This window comes from Sciurus carolinensis, chromosome 16, assembly GCF_902686445.1.
Source record: "Sciurus carolinensis chromosome 16, mSciCar1.2, whole genome shotgun sequence".
Lineage (NCBI taxonomy): Eukaryota > Metazoa > Chordata > Mammalia > Rodentia > Sciuridae > Sciurus > Sciurus carolinensis.
Genome location: NC_062228.1, coordinates 59,352,609 through 59,374,636, shown reverse-complemented (window position 1 = coordinate 59,374,636; position 22,028 = coordinate 59,352,609). Strand labels below are relative to the sequence as shown.

At 54.5% G+C, this 22,028-nt stretch overlaps 1 protein-coding gene across 1 annotated transcript; it reads left to right on the top strand.

The window, feature by feature from the left end:
- The first annotated feature begins 12,006 nt into the window (after positions 1 to 12,006).
- LOC124966173 (transmembrane protease serine 9-like) lies at positions 12,007 to 20,902 on the top strand. The gene is made up of 12 exons (XM_047527226.1): positions 12,007 to 12,080; positions 12,233 to 12,286; positions 12,646 to 12,805; positions 13,517 to 13,776; positions 14,321 to 14,454; positions 15,318 to 15,472; positions 17,184 to 17,367; positions 18,197 to 18,269; positions 18,697 to 18,853; positions 19,213 to 19,478; positions 19,969 to 20,105; positions 20,469 to 20,902. Exons 2-12 carry the CDS (start codon positions 12,250 to 12,252, stop codon positions 20,619 to 20,621), a joined length of 1,716 nt encoding a protein of 571 aa, XP_047383182.1. The 5' UTR covers positions 12,007 to 12,080; positions 12,233 to 12,249; the 3' UTR covers positions 20,622 to 20,902.
- The last annotated feature ends 1,126 nt before the right edge of the window (positions 20,903 to 22,028 follow it).

Below are 22,028 nucleotides of genomic sequence, written 5' to 3'. Positions count from 1 at the left end.
CAGAAGAGGAGCGCGGTACATCCCAGGAAACAGCAGTGCGTGGAGTCTTGTTATTCACAGGAGTTAGGTTCTACACATTCACCGTGAATACTGAATTAGCAAATACCGAACCAGTGCTGCTAGGGAGAAATACAGACTGAGGATCCCGCAAGCCACACTGTGTCAATGATCAAATGTGTTCTATGTGAGTTTCTGTTGAAAGACATCTTATTTCATATGCAGCATTATTCATGCATGTTAAAGTGACAGCCAGAGGTACTACATAGCCTGAATGAAGCTTGTCTAGTGCATGTATTTCTCTGCAAGGTGTCATAGTCTTCTTGCTCTTGGGAACACTAGACAGTACTTAAGCACTAGACTTGGGGGACATTTTTAAAACAGCAAAATCACATGCACACACACACACAAGGACAAAAATGCAGGAAAGTTGACACTACCTAACCCAGGAAAATGATGCTTGTTTATGAGGTGAGAGTTGAAATACAGAGCCAGAGCCCAGCTTGCTGGACACAGCTGGGATCCTGTACCTGGCAACTTGGACTCCACCACGCTGCGTGTCCACAGTGACCACAGAAGCCCCAAGACGATTGGTTTGGGGATATCTTGAGATTTTGCCAAGTGGGCATATTCCAAAATAGAGAATCAGTGTGTAGTCAGATTGACGTGAGGGTGAAGTGGGGGTGCGTGGGATCAGAGGGTAATTCCAGGGGAGACTCTGGAGACATTCAGCACATTTAGATTTCACCAAACTCAGACTCGAAATAATTTTTAAAAAGCTGCATCTGGCTGAGTGTGGTGGCACATGCCTGTAATCCCAGCAACTCAAGAGGCTGAGGCAGGAGTTCAAAGCCAGCCTCAGCAATTTAGCAAGGCCCTAAGCAACTCAGCAAGACCCTGTCTCTAAATTTAAAAAAGTATAAAGGGCTGGAGATGTGGGGTCCAGTGGTTAAGCACCTTGGGTTAAATTCCTGGTACCAAGAAAAAAGAGCCGCCAGCTCCTCAGAGACCCAGTGGCTGAGGTCAGGTGGCCTGGGTCCAGATCTCGACTCTGTCACTCACTGAATCGCGTCCACCTAGAGCCTCCTGCCCTCCTCGTGCCCCAGTATTCCAACCGCCAAATGACCTTGAGACCTAAAAGCAAAAGCTGGACGTGGTAGCTAACTGAAGATAATGGCAGCGGACATTTTTGTAACTTAGGGATGAAAACATCAGAAGGACTAACCTAGAGGCAGACGGTTGCTTGATTAACCATAGTAAAGAATTTATTTTCAACAAGACACTGGACAAGGAATATTGGTGGGTAACAGCCTCGCTAGGAGATATTTGACATCTATCATATTATCAATCCAGAGCTGCTTCTCAGTATTTCGGGAAATCCTGCAAATAGGTGAGGAAAATGGGCAAAGGATACCAACAGACTTATAGAGAAGGAAACCCGAAAATCTCATTCAAAATGCTAATCAGACCATCAGTTGTGTAAGAAATGCAAATACAAATAACACATCACTTTGGATTCATCAGGTGGATTTTTTTAAAACTTTGAAAGTTAAATAACCCCAGTCTTCTCAGGGATGCAGGAACACCCCCGTGGCCAGCTGGTGTGGAAGACTGGCGTACTTCTCTGGAAAAGTCATTCGCACGTTTGATTGAACTAAGTATGGACAACCTCTAATTTACAATGGTTGGACTTAGAATTTTTCAATTTTAGGGTGACGCAAAAGCAGCATGAATTCTGCAGAAACTATACCACGACTTTTGCATGTTGGTATGTTCCTGGGCTGGCAATTCACGGTGAGATTCTCTGCCATGACGCTGGGCCGCAGCCAGACCCAGAGCTCCCAGTCAGCCCTGTGCTCTGGAGGGGCATTGACTGACCCCACAGCGTACTGTGTGGCTACACTGTAACGTCTGGTAGGTCAGGTGTATTAAGCGCATTTTCAACTGACATACTTTCAACTTACAATGGGTTTATTGTCAGTTAAACGCGTATACACATACATCCTAGGACCCGGTTATCCCATTCCGGGATGTGGACCCAGGGCAAGTTATTCAGCTCACAACAGGGGCAAGAAGGAGGTGTCCGTCACAGGAGTCCTCACGGCGGTGGAAAGGAGAGGAAGCTGGAGTGCTCTTTAGCTGGGACACGGATGGGAGCATGTGGCAGATCCCCACCACGCAGTGACAAACTAGGAGTCAAATCAGAAAGGTACAGTGCTACCCACTCCAAAAGCGGAGGCTAAGAACACTGTCAATACCAAGAGTTGGTGAAGGCGTGGGGCAACTTCGACACTGCTGGCGGCTGCAAGGAATGGTCCAAACCACTTCAGAAAACATTGGGCAACGTCTTATGTACTTAACCGTGCACTTGTCACAGGAGCCTGCGATTTGACTTCTGGGTACCTACCCAAGAGAAATGAAAACACAATGAGCTGTACATGAATGTTCATAGCAGCATTCTTTGTAATAGCCAGAAACTGGAAGGCGCCCAGAGAGTCAGCAGCTGGTGAACGGATAAACAAGTTGGGAAGAGCCATGGGTTGGATACCGCTTGGCACAGGGAAGATGAACTATTGACAGACACTTGTAAAAACATGGATGGATCTGAAATGCTCCATTCCAGCAAAAGAAGTCAGTCACTTATGTAAAGTCCAAGGCAAAAGTCAGACCATACATCAGTGGTTGCCTAGGGCCACTGTGGGCGGGAAGTCTTTGCAAAAGGGGCAGTGAGCAGCTGGGGGGGGGGGTGTTCTACATTTTGATATGGAAGTCATTACATGATTGCCTCCAATTTCCAAGATTCATCAAAGTGACCACTTAAGAGGAGTATATTTATTTTTATGTAAATAACAACGTGTTAAAGTGGAAAACGATGAAAATACAGTTTTAAGTGAAAAAATAAGAAAAACTGTGTGCCACCACACCATTGACATAAAAGAAAAACGTACACACAAAACCACTACAGAATTTGTAAGAACGCTAATAAAAAGATAGTTAAAAATTGAGAATACACTAAATTAAACACTCCCCCCCCCCAATACTGGGGATTGACCTCAGGAGTGTTCTACCACTCAGCTACGTCCCCAGCCCTTTTTATGTTTTATTTTGAGGCAAAGTCTCGCTCAGTTGCTCATGCTGGCCTCGAACTTGTCATCCTCTGGCCTCAACTTCCCGGGTAACTGGGATGACAGGCATGTACCACCACACCCTGCTAAATTCTACACTTTAAATGACTAATCGTGTGAACTTCACCCTATTAAAACAAATGCAATAATAAATGCAATAGCCAAGATACACAATAATAAAGATAAAAGCAAAGGATACATGATAACAAAGATAGCAAAGCATACACAATAATAAAAGCAATAGCAACGAATACACATTAATAAAGATAACAGCAAAAGATATACAATGATAAAGACATCAGAAGGGAACAGGGATAAAAGGGATCAAATAAATAAGAAGGCAAGAGCCTTACACTAATCGCTAATAATGTCACCAACTAATTCAACTCTCTCCATCGGAGGATCGAGACCTAAACACAACAAAAAAACATTTTGAAATTAACAAAACTAACGCCAGCTTCTGAGTGCTGCGGGAGAGTTAGCTGAGTTAAAGTTGGAGCACTGAGATCGCCTTCCTAAGTGGTGGCCCTCATCACTAGTATTACCGTGGCAGTTGCACTTATTGTTGACATAATTGGTGTGATGCTACGTCTCCAAGGTCCCAGGGCCAGAGCCAGCTGCTTTGAGTGACAGCTGGGGATTTGAGAGAGTAGGAGGCAGCCGCCCAAAGCCTTCCTGTGGAACAGAAAATAATGACATAGCTGAGCTGAGGCTCTACCAACAACACCTCCATTCAGGAAAGCCAGCCGGGGGTGAGGCTTCCGGCCTCCCCCTCCTCCCTCTCCTGGGATTTCAGGGCCACCCGCCCTCCTCTTCCAGCTTTTGCCCAAGGGGATTTTAGTCACAATGGAGGCCTGTGCAGGAATGTGCGGGAAGGCAGAGCTGGTGGAAGAGGGGGAGGGGACTCCCTCCTCCTGGAGAGAATGCTGGCCTGCTGGCGCCCGCCCAGCTCTGCGCAGCGTGGGAAACCCTTTCTTTCTTCCTCCCCAGGGTGAAATTGTCCCCATTTCACAGAAGTGTAGACTAAGGAAAGTGCACTGCGATGTGGCCACCTCAGATAGGACGGATTGCATCTAGAACAGCCCAGCATGGAGACTGACACTGCCGCAGCCTCTGTGGGCCTCTGTGGGGTGACTGCACAGTTGGCGCAGTGAGCAGGGGTCCGGGTGCCAATCATCCCCATGGAGGTGGTGCAGGGGTCTTCCTACCCCTTTTTCTGGCTCACTGGCCTGCTGGCACCCGCTCTGAGTTGAGCTGCTGGACCGATGGAGATTCTGCTACAGCTTTGTCCAACCCAAGTCCGAGGTTTTGATAGCTGGTGTCTAGGAACAGTATGGGGTCGGGTCCCTCCTTCAGTGCCTGGGCCGTGAGTCCCAACCTAGACCCTCTGTGTGTCTTAATGCCACCATAGGAATGCGGAGGCTGAGGCTCCGCCAGGGGCCATCCCACTCTCTGGATTAGTCCCACTGGCCCTGGGTCCCATTCTGGGTCCCTGGTTGGGGCAGGGAGGGGTGCCATGTGTAACATAGGGACCCAGCAGGTTCTGGCAATAGAGGTCTCTCCTGTGGAAGGACAGTTACAATGTTGCAAGCTGAGGTCACACTCTTAAAAGCAGATGGCTCAGTAATTAGGACCTTACAAATACCTTTGCTACTGTATCTGCTGCTGCCTCTACCAGAACAAAGGCCTTCATTCCCAGGCACATAGCAAAAGCACCACAGGGACCACAGGCTCTGGCTAGGGGTTGATTTAAACCTGACTTAAGCCTGCAGTCCCCAAACCCAAAAATCTACCACTGCCATGGTGTGGGCTGGGACAGGTGACTTCAGTAATACTGACAAGGCTCTCTGGAAGAAAATAAAAAAGTATAAATATGAATAGGGTGGAAAGGAGCCACCCCAAAGTGTATCCAATAATCAGAAAAAAAAAAATTTTTTTTTTTTAGACAGGAGGGAAAAGTTCAAGGGCTCTATTGTACAACATGGTGAGTAGTTAAAAACAATGCGCTGCGTACTTGACAATAGCGAGGAGGTGAGTGTCCTCACCACAGAAACATGAGCAGCACGCAGGCAAGGCGGACGTTAGCCAGCCCTGGCCATTCCACACGGGTGTGTATGGGACGAGCCCTGAACAGGAGCATGCGCGCGGGAGCTCCACCCCCCACCCCACCCCCGCGAGCTGCACCCCCAGTCCTGCAACCACGCTCGGAGCACATGGAGCACTCCACAAGTATGTGGAGTTGATTTGACAGTTAAGTTTTTTTAAACTTAATTAATTTATGTATTTATTTACCAGGGATTGAACCCAGGGACGCTTAACCACCGAGCCACATCCCCCTGCCCTTTTCACTTTTGATTTAGAGACAGGGTCTCACTGAGTTGCTTAGGGCCTCACTAAGTTGCCCAGGCTGGATTTGAACTTGCAGTCCTCCTGCCTCAGACTCCTGAGTCGCTGGGATGACAGGCCTGCGCCACCAGCTCAGCCAAAACAAAAAAATTTTTAAGAAAATAAAAATCGCAAAACCTGGATATGGGAAGAAAGGGAAAAGAAAAAAGAAAAGAAAAGAAAAGAAAAGAAAACTAAAACAGACTCCCAAATTTGACCTGAGAATTCAAATTCAAAATTTACTAAAAGAATTTATACAAACACAGAAGTTCAAGGCTGCCCATTGGCAGTGAGTCAACAGTAGTGCCCGCTGGAAGGAGCCGTTGGTTAGACCCTCACAGCAGCCCGAGGCTCGGGTCCCAATTCTGCCCAGGCATCCCACCCGGTGCAGGGAGGTCGCTGAACTCTCGGGTAGCTGCTGACCAGATGCTAGTGGGCAAAGGTGACCTCAGAACGGTTGTCCCACCTAAGTGCCCCATGCACGCAGGGACCATTTCCCTCAGTATCCCCCAGTGCGCCTGGACTCACCGACCCAATGATAACAAATTTAAGTCTTGGGTCAGGGGGCGGTATAGCTCAGTGGTGGAGCCCTTGCCTAGCGTGCTTGAGGCCCTGGGTCCAATCCCGGGACCACATTAAAAATAATAATAACAAAAGTACTTATGTCTTTGGCCCTTCAATTGGCTTAACAAAAGGGGACCCCGCTGATTCCCCTCCCCAACACCCAACAGAGTTGACAAGGTGCAATATACAGAACAGACCCTTCAAGGATGGAAACCCATCTTACAAGTCCTACTTAGAAGACCGGAGCTTCTTCCTGGAGCAGCCTTCTCTCTCCTCCCGGGAGTTCGCGACAGCCTCAATGCCATCGTCCTTCCCCTTAAGGCCCCAACCCAGGGTCCCTGCACTACATCTCTCCATTCAGTGGGTCGCTGGCTCATGCGCTTGGCTGGACTTAGTTGGCCTCTCGCAGAAGGACACAGTCTGCTTGTCCAGCTGCCTGGTACCCGCAGCCTGGCCCTCGCATGCAGTGTGCAGATGTGGGGGCACAAAGGCGTGGTGCCTGTTCCCCACCCACTTCAGGGTCCGTGGCTCACAGTCTATGGCACGGGACAGGTCAGCCAAAGAACAGTGTATCTAACCCAGTTTTATGTAACACGGAGTCTTCAGAATGAAGGCCCAGAGCCAGGGAGAACTGCCCTTCTGTGCTTGAGCCAGGTGGAGACCAGATCCATGCGGAAACGTGACCAGACCACAAGGGTCTGATCTGAGGTCAGATCCCCAGAGGGGACACCTGTACGGCCTCTTTGTTCAGATTCTTCTGGGCCTCTGTGTGCCATTCCTCCCTCCAGGGGAAGGGCAGGGCACCTGTCACAGGAGGGTCTTCATGGGGTGAGAGGAAAGTCAGAGAGTGACATTTCTAGGAGGTGTGACTTGCTTTGGGGGAGGGAAGTTCTAGTTTCTAGGAGCCACTTTAGGAAAAGAGTGGGGGAAGGAGAAAGGAAGACGGAGACAGTTTCAGAGCGAACTTCTTAGGGCTCCGCAGTCCAGCCTCCTTCAGCTCAGTGGGCCTCACGCACCGCACAACGAGGCTCTGGTCAGTGTGTGCAGGGGTGGCCGGGTAAGATTATACCGGAGCTTAAGAATGCCCATCGCCTAGTGACGTCATGGCCCAACACACTCCCCCAGGTTCCTGGTGATGCTGGAGTGAACAGACCAGCAGGGCTGCCAGGAGCATAGAAGGCAGCACGCACTTTACATCCGGTTCGTTACTTTGATGCTGTGGACAGGGCTATGCTGCTAGGTCATGTTTGTAGGAAACTTTCTGATCGTTATCTTAGAGCGCATGCCTTCTGCTTATAAAACACACTGATGCAGTTGGAGAATATCATGCGCAGTGAGATAAGCCAACCTCAAAAAACCAAAGGACGAATGATCTCACTGATAAGCAGGTGATGACACATAATGGGGGGTGGGAAGGGGCAGAATGGAGGAAGGAGGGACTATATAGAGGGAAAAGAGGGGTGGAAGGGGTGGGGGGAGGAAAAAATAACAGAATGAATCAAAAACTATTACCCTAGGTAAATGTATGATTACACAAATGATATGCCTCTACTTCATGTACAGAGAAACAAGATGTAGCCCATTTGTTTACAATAAAAATGAATTAAAAAAATAAACAGAAAAAAAAAATCATACTGAATGTGAAACAGAACCCTGCGACATCTCCCATTTTCCAGGACTTGATGGCATCCAGATGCTGTGTGGGGTGGCTGACCTAGACCACGGAGGTAGTGGGTGCACCTCACCCCATGTGCCCAGCAACAAAAACGAATGCATTTCCCAGCACGTATCCCCAGGGCTCAGTGATGCAGGACCGCGCTCAGCGCGTCAAAGCCCTGTGCTCTGGGATATGGCGTTCGGGGCCTCCACACAAGCATGACACTCACCCCAACTCTCGCTGGAAGCACAGATACACCATCACGCTGTCGGCATGCAGGTCTGACACCATTCTGGTGATGTTACCCCTGTCCAAGGGGATTCATCTGACCCACTCCACACAAAAGAGCTCACGTGCGGGGAGGGGGTTTGCCACACAGAGTACAAGGCCCCTGCCTCGGCTGCATTTCTGAAAATCATTCAGTTGAAACAAGGACCCCTCCATCTCGACGCTGTCAAGAAATAGCTATTGAGCTTCTTAGCACCCAGAGCCTCTTAGCACCCAGAGCGCTAAAACAAATGCAAACTGTTCCAGGTTGGGTTGGGTTGGAGGCAACACATTCCTCATCTACAAGTTGAATTTAAGCCCTTACTTGGAGATCAACCCACCTTGAATGGGGGCCTCCGACAAAAGGCTCTGGAATCTGGTCAGCTGCCACTCAGCAGGCGCTCCCTGGGTGCCCAGAGACTCCCTTACCGTGGACGCTTTGACAGCTTCTTAGGTGTCCTGGAGTCTGGACCACCCCAATGGCCACAGTGGCCTGTGGGCTTCTGCTGCAAGAGACCGTCCTTTTGCATTCAGACTATTTGCTATGAGAGAGTCTCTTCCTGGTCCCCTACTGGGTCTTCCAGGAAACAGACTCTGAGCCTGTGACTCTGTACCCTCTGCCAATAATGACTTCAGTCTCTGACCCTGGAAGCAGCACCCCGCATATTCAGCAGGGCTGAGACCTCCTGAGTCAGGATGGAGCTGGGCCTGAGCGCTCCGGCCAGCCCCACCTGCAGGACAGGGCGACCATCCCAGCCACCGGTCCTGGGAGATGTGCAGATGCCCTGGTACTTGAGGAGGTCAGCTCCTCCCTGGATCCCTTGGCTACCTGGGAAGCCCTTGGGATTAAGGGAGTGAATGGCAATGGTGGCCATACCACCAACACTTGGGTCGGAGCTTTCTAGAGGACAGCTGCTTTTCACCCCTTGCCCAGGGTGTCCCTGACGGAGCATGGGCTCAGCACTGGACTTCAGGTGCCCAGGCCAGCAACATGAGCATGTTCTTAAAGGTGCTGGAGCGGCTGCCGGTGAGCTGGCCATTAGGTCCTGAGACCAGCAGTCCCTTCTCCAGAGTTGCCTGTACCCCTCTGGGGTAAAGAACAGGGGAAAGCTCTTCCTTCACAGCTTCCCATCTATCTGTGAACTTCAAACGTCTCTGCCATTCTTCACAAACTCTCCTTTTCCCTTTAGAGCTCCCCACGTGGCAGGCTAGGACCAGGACACGTATTTCAGTCCTTTAGAATGCTGAGTGGTGGCTCTGGGACAAGGCATTCGGCGGACTCCGGGGCTCACCCAGCCCGGTGACAGATTATTACACACGTCCCCACGCAAGTCAAGGAAAAAGGCACCTATGACGCATCTGCACAGCCTGGGTGGATCCTCACAAAGTTGGACTCCGTTTCCGAAGTCCGGCCTCTGCTAACTTTGACGTCTTCCTTTCCCTTTCCCCTTCTTCCCCATGTGGGGAAACCCGGAAGAAGCCCGGGGCTCCGCAGCCCACACGCCCTGGCCTGTGTAGGCACCCCTCCCGCCCCCGCCCTTCCATTCCCTCTCCGGCTGTTTCTGGACCAGCTGGGACGGCTGCCCTCCTGTCCCCAGGAAGCCTCCTCGGTGAATGCCCAGCATGGCTCACCCTCTTGGTGGGCATGGGGCGCTGTCAGGCCTTGCAACTGAACACACTCTGGGGTGGGGGCGTCCATCGTGCACTCGGAGGTGGCCACAACCCGTGAGCGGGTCATCCCTGGGGTGGGCAGGGCACACTTGGAGCCTGCATCTGTTCACCCACTGAGAAGCATTGCCCAGGCCCAGGCTGGGGACACAGGGACACCGCAGATAGCATACCTTCATGCAGAGCTCCGGGCGTCTGCGTGAGGAGAGTTCATGCCAAGGATCAGGAAGGGACCTTGTGGTGTAGGGAAAGGCACCACGGGCTGGGGACCCGGGAAGTAGGCATTTCTGGAGCTGGAAAGACCAGGCTTGGAGCAGAGAGCCAAGCGGGAGCTGGTGTGGATCTTGTGGGCCAAAGGGCCAGCACTTTGCTCTGGGGAACAGGGGAGCCAGGTTAGCTCTGGGTGTAGACAGAGCCTCCATACATGGGAGATGGACCAGCGGGGAGGGAGACTGGAAGCCAAGAGTCCAGGTGGGAGGTTGGGAGGAGCTAGGGGGACAGAGAGGAGAGAGGGGCAGACAGAGTAGGAGGGGCTGGAGGGACAGGGCTGGGACCCACACCTGAGGAGCGGCAAGGAGAACAGTACCGGGCCCAGCCCAGTGAATGGGCACATGGTGGGGCCATCCTGGAGACGGAAGAGCAGGAGCAGAGCTCACCAGGAGAGTGTGGCTGTGGTGACGGAGCCCCACTCTCTGAGCACTAAAGAGTTTCCTGCAGCACCTGGAAACCATTGCTTTGCTTTCCGTCTCTGTGCACTTGTGTATTCTGGACATTTCATGCTGATGGAATCATCCACACGTGGTCCTTTTTGTGGCTGGCTTCTTCCACACCACATGACATTTTCAAGGTTTATCCAATTGCAGCATGTATCCAATCTTCATTCCTGTTCACAGCTGACTAATATTCCACTAGAAGATGGACCACATTTTATTTATGTGAATGGACATAAACTTAATGGGCATGTGGTTTCTTTGGGGGTGATGGAAATGTTCTGGAATCAGTGGTGATGACTGCACAATATCATGAAATGATGAATGTAGTGGACATCACTGAATTGTAGGCTTTATATTGGTTAAAATGCTAAATTTTATGCATGTGAATTTTATACACCCACAAGAGATAAAAGAGGGAGGGAGGGGTATTCTGTTGTTTGGTCCACAGGTTTTTTTTTTTTTTTTTTCTTTCTTTCTTTCTTTCTTTCCAATTTTTTAAGACCAGGAAATATCCCACAATAAATCTAAATTTCCACCTTATCTCAAAAAGTCAGAGGGTTTGGCCAGACCAGGCCCACATTCCTTTCAGCAAGACAGCTCCCACCTGAGCAGAAGGGTCAATTTCATTAGATGTAAATTACACCTCAATAAATTTTATTCCTCAAAATAAACCACAGAAAGGGAAGAGTTAGGTGGTTTCTAAGAGCAAATCAAACCAGGTATAGTGGCACACACCTGTAATCCCAGAAGTTCTTATGCAAAGAAAAAGTTGCATGGAATTAGGTAAATCAACTCACATGCACACATATGCATATATGTATATTAAAAAGTGCTGGGCGAGGTGGCACATGCCTGTGATCCCAGTGGCTTGGAGGCCGAGGCAGGAGGATCGTGAGTTCAGAGCCAGCCTGAGCTGGCTGAGGCCCCAAGCAACTCAGCGAGACCCTGTTTATAAATAAAATACGAAAAAAGGGCTGGGGATGTGGCTCAGTGGTTAAGCGCCCCTGGTGCCCCTGGGTTCCAGTCCTGGTACCAAAGGGGGAACAAAAGGCAGAAGGGCGAGGGTCCTCCGGGGAATCAGAATGAAGCGTGCACTCGGAACTGACGCCCACAGCCCGCGGTTGGGAGCCGCCCTGCCTCTCCCTGGCCACCCACTGGCAACGCCCCCTCCCCTCTGCTTCCCTCCCGGTGCGCCGGGCCCTGGCATTCGAGTTCCGCAGCTTCCCTTCTGCCCTCCTTGCCCACAGCTCCCGGCAGCCCCACCCTCCCTGGTTCTTTGTCACTGGAGTGGGGATTAGAACCCAGCTCCGCGGGCTTTGAGTCATGCCCGCTTTGGGCTGGTGTGGAGAGGAGGCCAGGGAGGGGCCCGGGTCTTCCCACCCTGGTCCTTCCGCCTCTCCCCCCACTCAGCAGTCACCTGTCGGCTGGAAGGAGCGTCTGAGATTACAGAGGCCCCACCTCGTCCTCCACAGCCCCTTCCCACAAGGCGGAAGTCGGGTTAGGACAAAGAGTTAGACGCCTTGTCAGCCTGGAGTCTAGGGCTGCCTGACAGGGGACAGGTGGGGCAGCATGACAGGTGGCTGAGGAGCCAGGTGGACAGTGGAGAGGACAGGCCGGCAGATGAAAGGACAGGCAGGTGGGTGGACAGAGAGATAGACGGGCTGAGCCAGTGACAGCCACATAGAGGATCCCACAGCCAAAGAGGTGAGAAGGGGCAGTCCATCCACCATGAAGGGCAGGCAGGAGGGGACAGGCAGAGGGGAGGGGAGGTCAGCCCCTCGAGAGATCTTCAGGAGAATGGAGGGCAGAGGCGGGAGGCCAGGCCAGGGCCATCTCTGAGAGTCCCTTTCTTCCAGGCCGTGAGGAGGCCGCCATGAGGCCCAGCACCTTCCTGCTCCTGTGCACACTTGGTGAGTACCTGGGTGCTGGGCAGGGGTAGGACTGGGGCCAGGTCCCTCCCTCCCCACAAGGAGGCTGGTCTCCCTGGCTCAGCTCTGGCCCCAGCCTGGCCCTGAGGATGGGAGAGGGACTCACACGTGCCCCAGGGGTCCCCAGCTCTGGGTCCTGCTCCCCTACCTCCTCTGTCACTGTCCCTGGCTCTCCGTTCCCCTCCTGGCTCGCTCTCTGTTCCTCTCTTTCTCTTCCTCTCGGGGTCACTTGGTGATGCACTGTGCCTTTTCCTAACTATCCCTGGCCCTCACCCACTGTCCCCACCTCTCTACTCTCCTCCTTCCTCTGACCCCTCTCCCCGGGCTCCACCCGTCCCCAGGTCTAAGCCAGGCCGACACAGAGAAGATCGTCAATGGCATGGAGTGCCCGCCCCACTCGCGGCCCTGGCAGGTGGGGCTGTTTGAGGGCTCCAGCCTGCGCTGCGGGGGGGTCCTCATTGACCGCAGATGGGTCCTCACGGCGGCTCACTGCAGCGGCAGGTGGGCACCAGTCTGGCCCCTTCCTGGTGGGCAAAGGAGGGTGATGGGGAGGCAAGTGCTAGCGAGGGTCTCGGGAGGGTCACTCAGAGTAGACCTCAGGGAATGAGTGTGCCAAGGGCAGGAGGCTAGCCCTGGGACAAGAGAGTCTGAGGTTAGACAAGGAGTGGAACTTCCTCAGCAGTGGGACTGGGGTGGGGCTGGGGGAGTGAGGTGGAGTGGGTGGAGGACCCAGGAAGGTCCTGAAACCTGCCCACCTGCCCCCTTCCATTCCCTCATGTGCCACCCTTTCCTATATGGCATCTGTCACCAGTCTCAGTTATTACCTGTCCCAGTCTGGGTCCTGGGCCACAATTACCCCAAACACAGGGACAAGGTCTGTCACCTCCCTGGGCCTCAGTAGCCCCATCTGTAAAGTGAGTCACTTTCTAGGTCTGATGCTCTGCCGGGTTTTGTAAAAGGGGAGATCAGACCTAAAGGAACTGACAGACTTGGGGACAGTTGGACAGAGAGGCAGCTGGACAGAATTCACTTGCTCAGTCAACAGTACCAACAACTCCTCCGTGGGCCCAGGTGTCAGGACTAGGCAGTGAACTAGGGACATGTCTACTCCTGCCACCTCACGGGCTTCGCTGTTAAGAGCATCAGAGGCGCCGAGAGAGGCTGCGGCGGGGGCGGGGCCGCCCTGCCCGTGCTGAGCCGCTGCGACCCCAGCAGGTACTGGGTGCGCCTGGGGGAGCACAGCCTCAGCAGGCTGGACTGGACGGAGCAGATCCGGCGCAGCGGCTTCTCGGTGACCCACCCCAGCTACCAGGGAGCCCTGCGGAGCCACGAGCACGACCTCCGGCTGCTGCGGCTGGGGACACCCGTGCGCCTGACCCGCGCCGTGCAGCCCCTGCCCCTGCCCAGTGCTTGTGCCGCCCCGGGCACAGAGTGCCACATCTCGGGCTGGGGCACCACAAACCAGCCATGGAGTAAGGAGCCCCCAAGGCAGGGGTCAGAAGGGTGACAGCCTGGGGTGTAGGATGAGAGGGCAGGAGTCTGAGGCTGCAGGAAGATATCAGGACATGGTCGGGGTCAGAGATCACAATGGATCCCTTAGGATTTAAGGAGGTGAAGGGAGTGGGTGTGGGGTCAGAAGTCAGGGGTCAGGGGTGCAGTCAGGTCATAGTGATGTCAGGGGTCACCAGACTGGAGTTAAAGGTTCATATAAGTAGGATCTGGGTGACTAGGGTCAGGGGTTTGGGTGTGAGAGTCTGTATGGCAGAGGTCCTGGGGTCCAGATGTTGCAGGTCTGACCAGACGTTGGGATCCAGATGTTGCAGATCTGGATATAAATTGGGATTTTATCTCGCCTCTGAGATTAGAGGTCAGGGGCTTGGGGCCTGGGGCCAGAGGTTTGAGCTCATAAAGTCTGGGGTCAAATAAATTAGGATCAGAAGACACTCTGGAGTTGGGACAAAGGAGATGAAGAGAGGGACTTTGAGGGACCCTGCAGCCCCTACCTCCCATCCCCAGGCCCATTCCCTGACCGGCTCCAGTGCCTCAACCTTTCCATCGTCTCCAATGCCGCCTGCCGGGCCGTGTTTCCCGGGAGGATCACGGACAACATGGTGTGCGCAGGCGGGGTCGCTGGGAGGGACGCCTGCCAGGTGAGCACACACAGTGGGTGCATGGTCACCCAGGGCAGGAAGAGGGGGCTGAGACGGGGAAACGGAAGCAGGGCAGGAACTGAGGGAAATGGGGGCAGGGGAAGAGATGGGTGAGAAAGGAGGCCAGGCTCAGAATAAGTGAGGAAGACGGAGAACAGGCCCGAGATGGGGGAGAGAGAGGGAGGGGGCAGACAAGAAGGGTAGGTGGGCAGGGGGTCCAAAGGGGTGGGGGGGACAAGGACAGAGGATGAGGAGGGCAAAGAACCACCCAGGATCCGGAGCTCAGACCGCACTGGCTGCCAGATCCGGGGCTCTAGGCATGCCCCACACCATCTTCCAGCTGGTGCGGTTCCAGGGTGACAAAGAGATGTGGGGACAGAGACGGGGAGGGGCCAGTGGGCCTTTACCCTCTGATTCCACATTCTCGCTCTCTTGGAGCCCCCAAGGAGGAGGAGGAGGCTGCTAAATCTCACTGTCCCGGGACCCAGCCACTGTCCTTAAGAGAACTCTCTGCCCTCATGGAGCCCCGCCCTCCTTCTCTGGGATTGGCCACAGAAGACAGCATTCTCTTCACTCATTGGCCAGCGCCCCAGTCAATGTCCTGAAAGAACCTCTGCCCTTTCCCTTTAGAGTCCCACCCTTCCTCCCTAGGATTGTCCCTCGGGGACTATGTGTCCTCTTCGATTGGCTAGCCACTGCCATTGTCTTCGGGACAGCCGGGCTGTGCTCCTTCCTCCCAAGACCAGGCTTGGACCACCATCCCCAAGGCCTGGGAAAGGGTCTGTGGTAGGGGAGGGGTGGGGAGGAAAACAGGAGGGGGATTTCTCCCTTATTTATGCACTATTCCTTCTTGTGTCTTCCAGGGTGACTCTGGGGGACCCTTGGTATGCGGGGGAGTCCTTCAGGGGCTGGTGTCCTGGGGGTCCGTGGAGCCTTGCGGGCAAAGAGGAATCCCAGGAGTCTACACCAATATTTGCAAGTATGTGGACTGGATCCTGGAGATCATGAGGAACAACTGACCTGCGTCCTCCATCTCCACCCCTCAACTTGGGGGCCTGTTGGACCCTCAGCACCAGAATCTTTGTTGATCTGGGGAACTTCTTGGAACTGCGATTCTAACCAGTCCTCCTGAAACCCATGACTTGAAGGGAGGACTGCACAACTGTCAGAAATAAATATAATGTATCTGAAGGAGGGCTGTCTGTCTGATGTCCCTATGCTGTATGAGACTGGAGGGAGGCTTCCCAACTCCTCTGCCTACAGGCACAGAAATAGATAGCAGAGAGGGTAGGGTTTTCCCTCAGGGATCACACAGGAATGGAGTAGAAAAATTTACTGGTAACACTAAAAATGAAGGCCATCTTTCTATATCAGGCATGATAGAAATGGTGGTCACTTTTCAATGACCTATGAAGAACCTGAATGAAGAAAAAGAAAATTGTTGACTCCCAAATATCTAATGAAAACTGCAAAATCAAAGTTCAGTGACCATTTAATGAAATGTCTATGACACGTGACTTTTTTACCCTGGCCCATGGTGGCTCAACTCTGCTTCGGGGTGCACACGCTATATTTAGTGCAGGAACTCGGTCTATTTTAATGTGTCTGGATGACCCAGGGTGGTGGAAAATGGCCGCTGCCTTAAAGGGTCCTGTGCACCCCTGGGGTTCTCTCCCGCAGGCAGAAAGAGAACATCATCCTCTGAAATGCATGGAAGGGGGGCTGGGGACTGAAGGGACGAGGGCGCACTCACAGCACAGCCAGGCCTGTTACCGAGCCCCACAGTGCTGGGCTCCTCTCACGACTCTCTGAAGTCTTCATCCCACCCCCCACCCCACCCGAAGGCAGGGCCGTCACCCCCATGTTGCAGATGAAGAAACTGAGCCTCATGGGGTGGAGTCCCTCGTCCCACGTCACAGAGGTAGGAAGAGGCAGAGGCAGGGTTTGAGGCCAGGCCTGGCTGCTGTCAGAGCCTGGGCCTACCCCGCCTTGTTCCACATCTGGTTAGGGAGTGAGGAGAGGAAGACCAGGGAGGAGATCTGACAGCTGGGCCAAGTGGGGATCTGCACCGGGTTCCACAGATGAGGCAGCTGAGGTGGCTGAAGGACTGGAAGCCATCAGGCCCAGGCCCGGCAGTAGCGAGTAAGTGCCACAGCTGGACCAGGACTCAGATGTCCAGCACGGGAGGTGGGGAGAGGGAAGGGCCACTAGAGAATGAGGCCCCAGAGAGCCCTGGGGCTTGGGGCACCTGCAGAGGGCTCTTCTCCCACTCCTGGGCCTTGGCTTTACAGGCCCCAACCTGCCTCCCTCACCCTGCCTCCCTCACCCTGCCTCCCTCACCCTGCCGTCCTGCCCCTTTGCCTGGCAACAGCCCCACCTCCAAGACGTCCCAGTTTCCCCCCATCTTTGAAAAGGAGAAGGGAGGGGCCCAGAGGAGGCCATGGCCAGCTGGGGCTGCGAGGCGAGAGGGGCAGGGCAGGAGGAGACAGGGATGGGGGGCAGAGGGAGAGCTGGGGAGCCACAGACACACAGACAGGAAGGAGGAGAGATGAGGACAGGCAGCGAGAGACTGAGGGCACAGAGCCCAGATGGAGGAAGGAACAGGGACAGAGAGACAGGACGGGAGCCTAGAGACAGAAAGAAGAAGGTCTCCCACACAGAGTGACAGGACGGCAGAGTGACAGATGCAGAGCCAGCAAGAAAGGGACTGGTGCACACAGATGACGCAGGGAAAGAGGGGCCTGGAGAGGGACCGGGCGGCACGCGTGCCAGGGAGGCCCCCACGCCCCGCCCCCAGGCAGTGAGGCAGGCTTGAGGCCAGTCGTCCCAGCCCTCCCGGGGCCACCCCTGCCTGCCCGCCTGCCTGGTGCCTGGCACTTCGACCCAGCCTGCCGCAGCTGCCACCGAGAGCCCGTGAGTCCGGGAGGGAAGAGAAGCCCCCTCCAGGAGTCTGCCCACCCTGGATGCCAGTCCTCCTCTGCCTCGGTACCCACTTCCTTTCCAGCTCTCTCCTTTCCAGCGTGGGTGGGGCTCTCTAGCCCTCTCTGGTCTCTCACCTCCAACCTGCTGCCCCCAACCTCCATGACCTCTGACTCCAGCTCCGCATCTCAGTCCAGCCCTTCTCTCCCACCCCCGCTGGCAGGGCAGCTCAGGGTACGGCCCTCCCTGTCCACCCCGCCCAGCTCCCTCTGGGACAGGGGCAGGGGTTAGCAAGGGGGAGGGGAGGAGAGGGCAGAGCACGGTCCCATGCTGACCACTTCCTTCCCTGGAGACAGAACTCAATGCCTCCATGTCGCCCTGCTGTTGGGACCACAAGAAAATGGGGGGTTACTGAATTGGGCCCAGGTCCCCCTGTCCTTCCACCCAAGCTGCTGGACCCTGGCCAGGTCCAGGGGGTGGGCAAGAGGAAGAGCACCTCCAGTGTGCCCGAGGCCTCCACGGGCCCAGTAGGCCCGGCCCCGGCCCACCCTACAGAGCCCTTTCTGCAACTTACCCTGGCTCCTGGGCACACTGGAAGCTTCCCGCTGGCCCAAGCCCACTCCAAGCCACTCTGAGCCTAAGATTTATCTTAAGGTTGATTGTTGTGCTGTGAGAACTGGGGGGGTTCCCCAGAGCTGGCTTCTCCCTGGGGGAGCAGGCAGGGCGGGGAGAGGGACCAGCTGGCAGCCAGGGCAGGGAGTGGTGAATGGCCCTCCCCCCCCACCCCCCAGCGCTTAGACGGTCTCCCTTCTTGTTCCCAGAGGAACCCGGGCCTTGCCCTGCCCTGCGCCAGGCCATGACGATTCTGCAATTCATCACGCTTGCCCTGGTGACAGGTACGGTGATGGCGATGGATGGGGAGCGCCAGGGCCTGATTCTGCCATTGCTGGGAACCCCCACCCTCTGGTAATCAAAACAGAAAGACCCAGGTGGCATCTGTGTGGAGATCTGCCCTGAGGAGGTGCTGGTGGCCCTGGCCATGATGGGCATAACCCCTCTACATGCCAGTATCGGGAGAGGTCAGGGGGTCCAGAGGAGGGCCCAGGGCAGCCGGAGTGGTGGGAGCTCAGGACAGAGGCTGCTGAGCCACCAGGGAGGAAGGACTTCGTCTCCTGAATGCCTGACCATCCACGTGGTGCATCCCAGGGGTACCCCAGATTGGGGCCAGGCCCCTGTCCCTCGCTGCCTCACTCTCCTCTGCAGGGTCTCCCCCAACCACCTCTTCTCATGCCTGAGGCCCTCTTTTGCCCCCACCTCCTACAGGGCACGTCGGGGGAGAGACCAGGATCATCAAGGGGTACGAATGTCCTCCTCATTCCCAGCCCTGGCAGGCGGCCTTATTCCAGAAGACACGGCTGCTCTGCGGGGCGACCCTCATCGCCCCCAGATGGCTCCTGACAGCAGCCCACTGCCGCAAGCCGTGGGTGCGGGGGCTGGGGCGGGGCTGGGTGGGGGCTGGAGATGGAGAGATGGGTGGCAGGGGGCTTGGGGACAGGAAGGACGTGGAGGAGGGTGGGCAGGCAGATGGGAGATGGGGGTGTTGGTGGGATGGTGGGATCAGCCGGGATCGAAGATGGAGGGATGGATGTGTTGGGACCTGGGAGGTTCTGGGGATGGGTTGGGGGTCGGGCTGGAGCTTGGAAGGGGACTCCCAGGGAGACGGGGTTGGAGGCAGAGCCCTGTCCCTTTGTTCTTGGAGGTGTCACTCATCTCTCCGCCCCAGCCCGCCCACGCGCCCCCTGCACCTCTCCGTCTCTGACCACGTCTCTCCCACCTCAGCCGCTACGTGGTCCTCCTGGGGGAGCACAACCTGCAGCATGAGGACGGCTGCGAGCAGAGGCGGACGGCCACCGAGTCCTTCCCGCACCCAGGCTTCAACAACAGCCTCCCCAACAAAGACCACCGCAACGACATCATGCTGGTGAAGATGTCCTCCCCAGCCCTCATCACCCGCGCCGTGCGGCCCCTCACCCTGTCATCACACTGCGTCACCGCTGGCACCCGCTGCCTCATTTCCGGCTGGGGCACCACGTCCAGCCCCCAGTGTAGGGACTATAGAGGGAAACCCGGGGGAGGGGGAGGGAGGGGTGGTCACGAGGATGAAATGACACAGGGGACCTGGGGGTGTCAGCAGTGGGACCCGGCCACGGGAAGAATGAGAAGTCAGGGCTGGCAGGGGGAGGGGCAGAGGCACAAATCCCAGCCTCACAGCCAGACGGGTGTGATGTGCAGCCTGTAACTGGCTAGCGCAGGGCCTCAGGCGAGGAGCTTCGCCTCTCTGAAGCTTGGTTTTCTGTCTAAAGCATGAGAATAATCTCGCCCACCTCCAGGGCGGCATTAGAGATAGCGCACAGACAGCACCCGGCATCAAGCATGGACTTGATAGCATGGCTGTTGCCATTGGTGCAAGCAGACAGAGGAGTTAGCTCTGCGTGCAAAGGACCAGGGTTCTTCCGGGAGCCAGTGGCGGCAAGACTCCGCGGGGCTGGGGAGGCGGGGGCTGGTTTCCCACGTCCCCTCCCACTGTCTCTGCAGTGCGCCTGCCGCACACCTTGCGATGTGCCAACATCTCTATCATTGGGCACCAGGAGTGTGAGAGCGCCTACCCGGGCAATATCACCGACACCATGCTGTGCGCCAGCGTTGGGAAGGAGGGCAAGGACTCCTGCCAGGTCAGAGGGCAGGGCCCAGGTCTCCCGCCACAGCCCCTTCCCCAACCTCAATGACATCCACAACCTCAACCCGGGACCAAGGTCACCTGCCCCTGCAGCCAAACCCGCTCCATCGCCAGTTGCTGTATCTGACTCCAACACAATCCCCAGCCCCAAGCCCACTCCCATTTCCAACCTGACCATCCCCAAACCCATTTTGACCTTACCATCCTTATTCCCACATATAATCCCAAGTTCACCACCCCAGTCTATCACCAGTCCCACTGCCAACCCATTCTCTCTCCCCACCTCACTTCCCCACCACCCCTCTGCCCAGAGCCTCCACCCTCTGCTCTGACTGGTTCTCTCTCTCCTCATGCCCAGGGTGACTCTGGGGGCCCTCTGGTCTGTAACGACTCTCTTCAAGGCATTATCTCCTGGGGCCAAGATCCATGTGCTGTCACCAGAAAGCCCGGTGTCTACACAAAAGTCTGCAAATATGTGGACTGGATCCAGGAGACAATGAACAACAATTAAACAGGACTCAAGCGCATAGTGCAATCTTTCTGTAAAGATTTGATTTCGTTCATTCTGTTCACATGAAACCCTCAGTCAGGGCTCCTTCGTGTACTTTCTTGGGGCCACCTTGGCTACAGGAGATGCTATAGCTTTTTAATGAACTTGGGGTTTGGAATTAGGGACAGCCTGGCTGGGACTAACTTGTGACTCTGGAAGCGATGATAGCTGTTATGTTCACGGTCACATCTCCAGCCCCAGAGACAGTTCCTGACGTACACCAAGGTTGTAATAAATATTTAGAGTGAATGAATCCCTTGAGTACTTACTATGTGCCAGACCCTAGTCCAAAGGGCTTTTAAATACATCAATCAACACAATCCTCACAAACCCTATGAGGTCAGTACTAGCATCATACCCATTTTACAGATGAGGAAACCAAAGCATGGAGAAAGGAAGTTGCTTGCTCGTGGTTACCAGGCCACTAAGGGAAAGAAGGGCAAAGATTTGAAACAAGGTGATCTCTTAACTAACAAATGATCCTGCCTTGATTAAAGCTCAGTTTCCTTAACTGTAAAATTGTCTAATAGCACAGTAAATAAGTCAGCCTGCACGTAGCAAGACCTAGCAAAAGGGACCTCTCATTATTTTTCAACCTCTATGACAGGTAGTTAATTGAAGCCCATGTTAACAAATATTGTGGTTATTACATGCACCTATTTAAGTAAAAAACAATGACATAAAATTAGCAACATAGTTCCTCTGTCACACTTGACACATTTCAAATGCTCCATAGCCATATTAGACACACATAAAGAACTTTCCAAAAGTTTGACTGCACAGGAGTGAGCCGTACAACCGCCGAAGTTAATTCCCAAAGGACAAGGTGGTTCATAAATCGTCAGGAATTCGGGATCCTTTCCAAGATTCTTCTCACCTTGCAGGGGAGGTAGCTGGCATGAGGAGTAAGGGCCCAGAGCTGGAATTAGGGCCTTCCATTGTTAGGTGGACTTGGCTGTGTGACCTCTTGTGAGTCATTTCCTTCTCTGAACCTGCCAGTTCCTCACCCCAAATAAGGGAGTTGTCCCAGGTGATGTCGATGCCCCTTGCAGCCTGGGCCTCCTGTGAGTCACAGGCCTGAGTGTCACCTGGAGACACACAGATGGCAGGGAGGGTGTGAGATGGGCATGCATGGGTATGATGCAAGGCCACCACCCTCCTCAACCCCAAGTGCCAGTCACAGACACAAGAAGCCCACTGCTCCAGCTGTGGGATGGGCTCAAGACACAAAGCATCCTTCTCTCTGCCTCCTGTTCCTTCTCCTCTCCCTTTCTGTCTGGGTCTTTCCTGATTCAGAAATGTCTTAGCCCCTCCCTCTGCTTTGGTTTATAGGGTCTCCCTTCCCCAGATGGTTTCTGTCCCTCCTAC

Coding starts and splice junctions, on each gene's coding strand:
- LOC124966173 (XM_047527226.1), top strand. CDS start 12,250: ATGAGGCCCAGCACCTTCCTGCTCCTGTGCACACTTG. Junction 12,287..12,645: donor CCTGCTCCTGTGCACACTTG/GTGAGTACCTGG, acceptor ACCCGTCCCCAG/GTCTAAGCCAGGCCGACACA. Junction 17,368..18,196: donor GCAGCTGCCACCGAGAGCCC/GTGAGTCCGGGA, acceptor TTGTTCCCAGAG/GAACCCGGGCCTTGCCCTGC.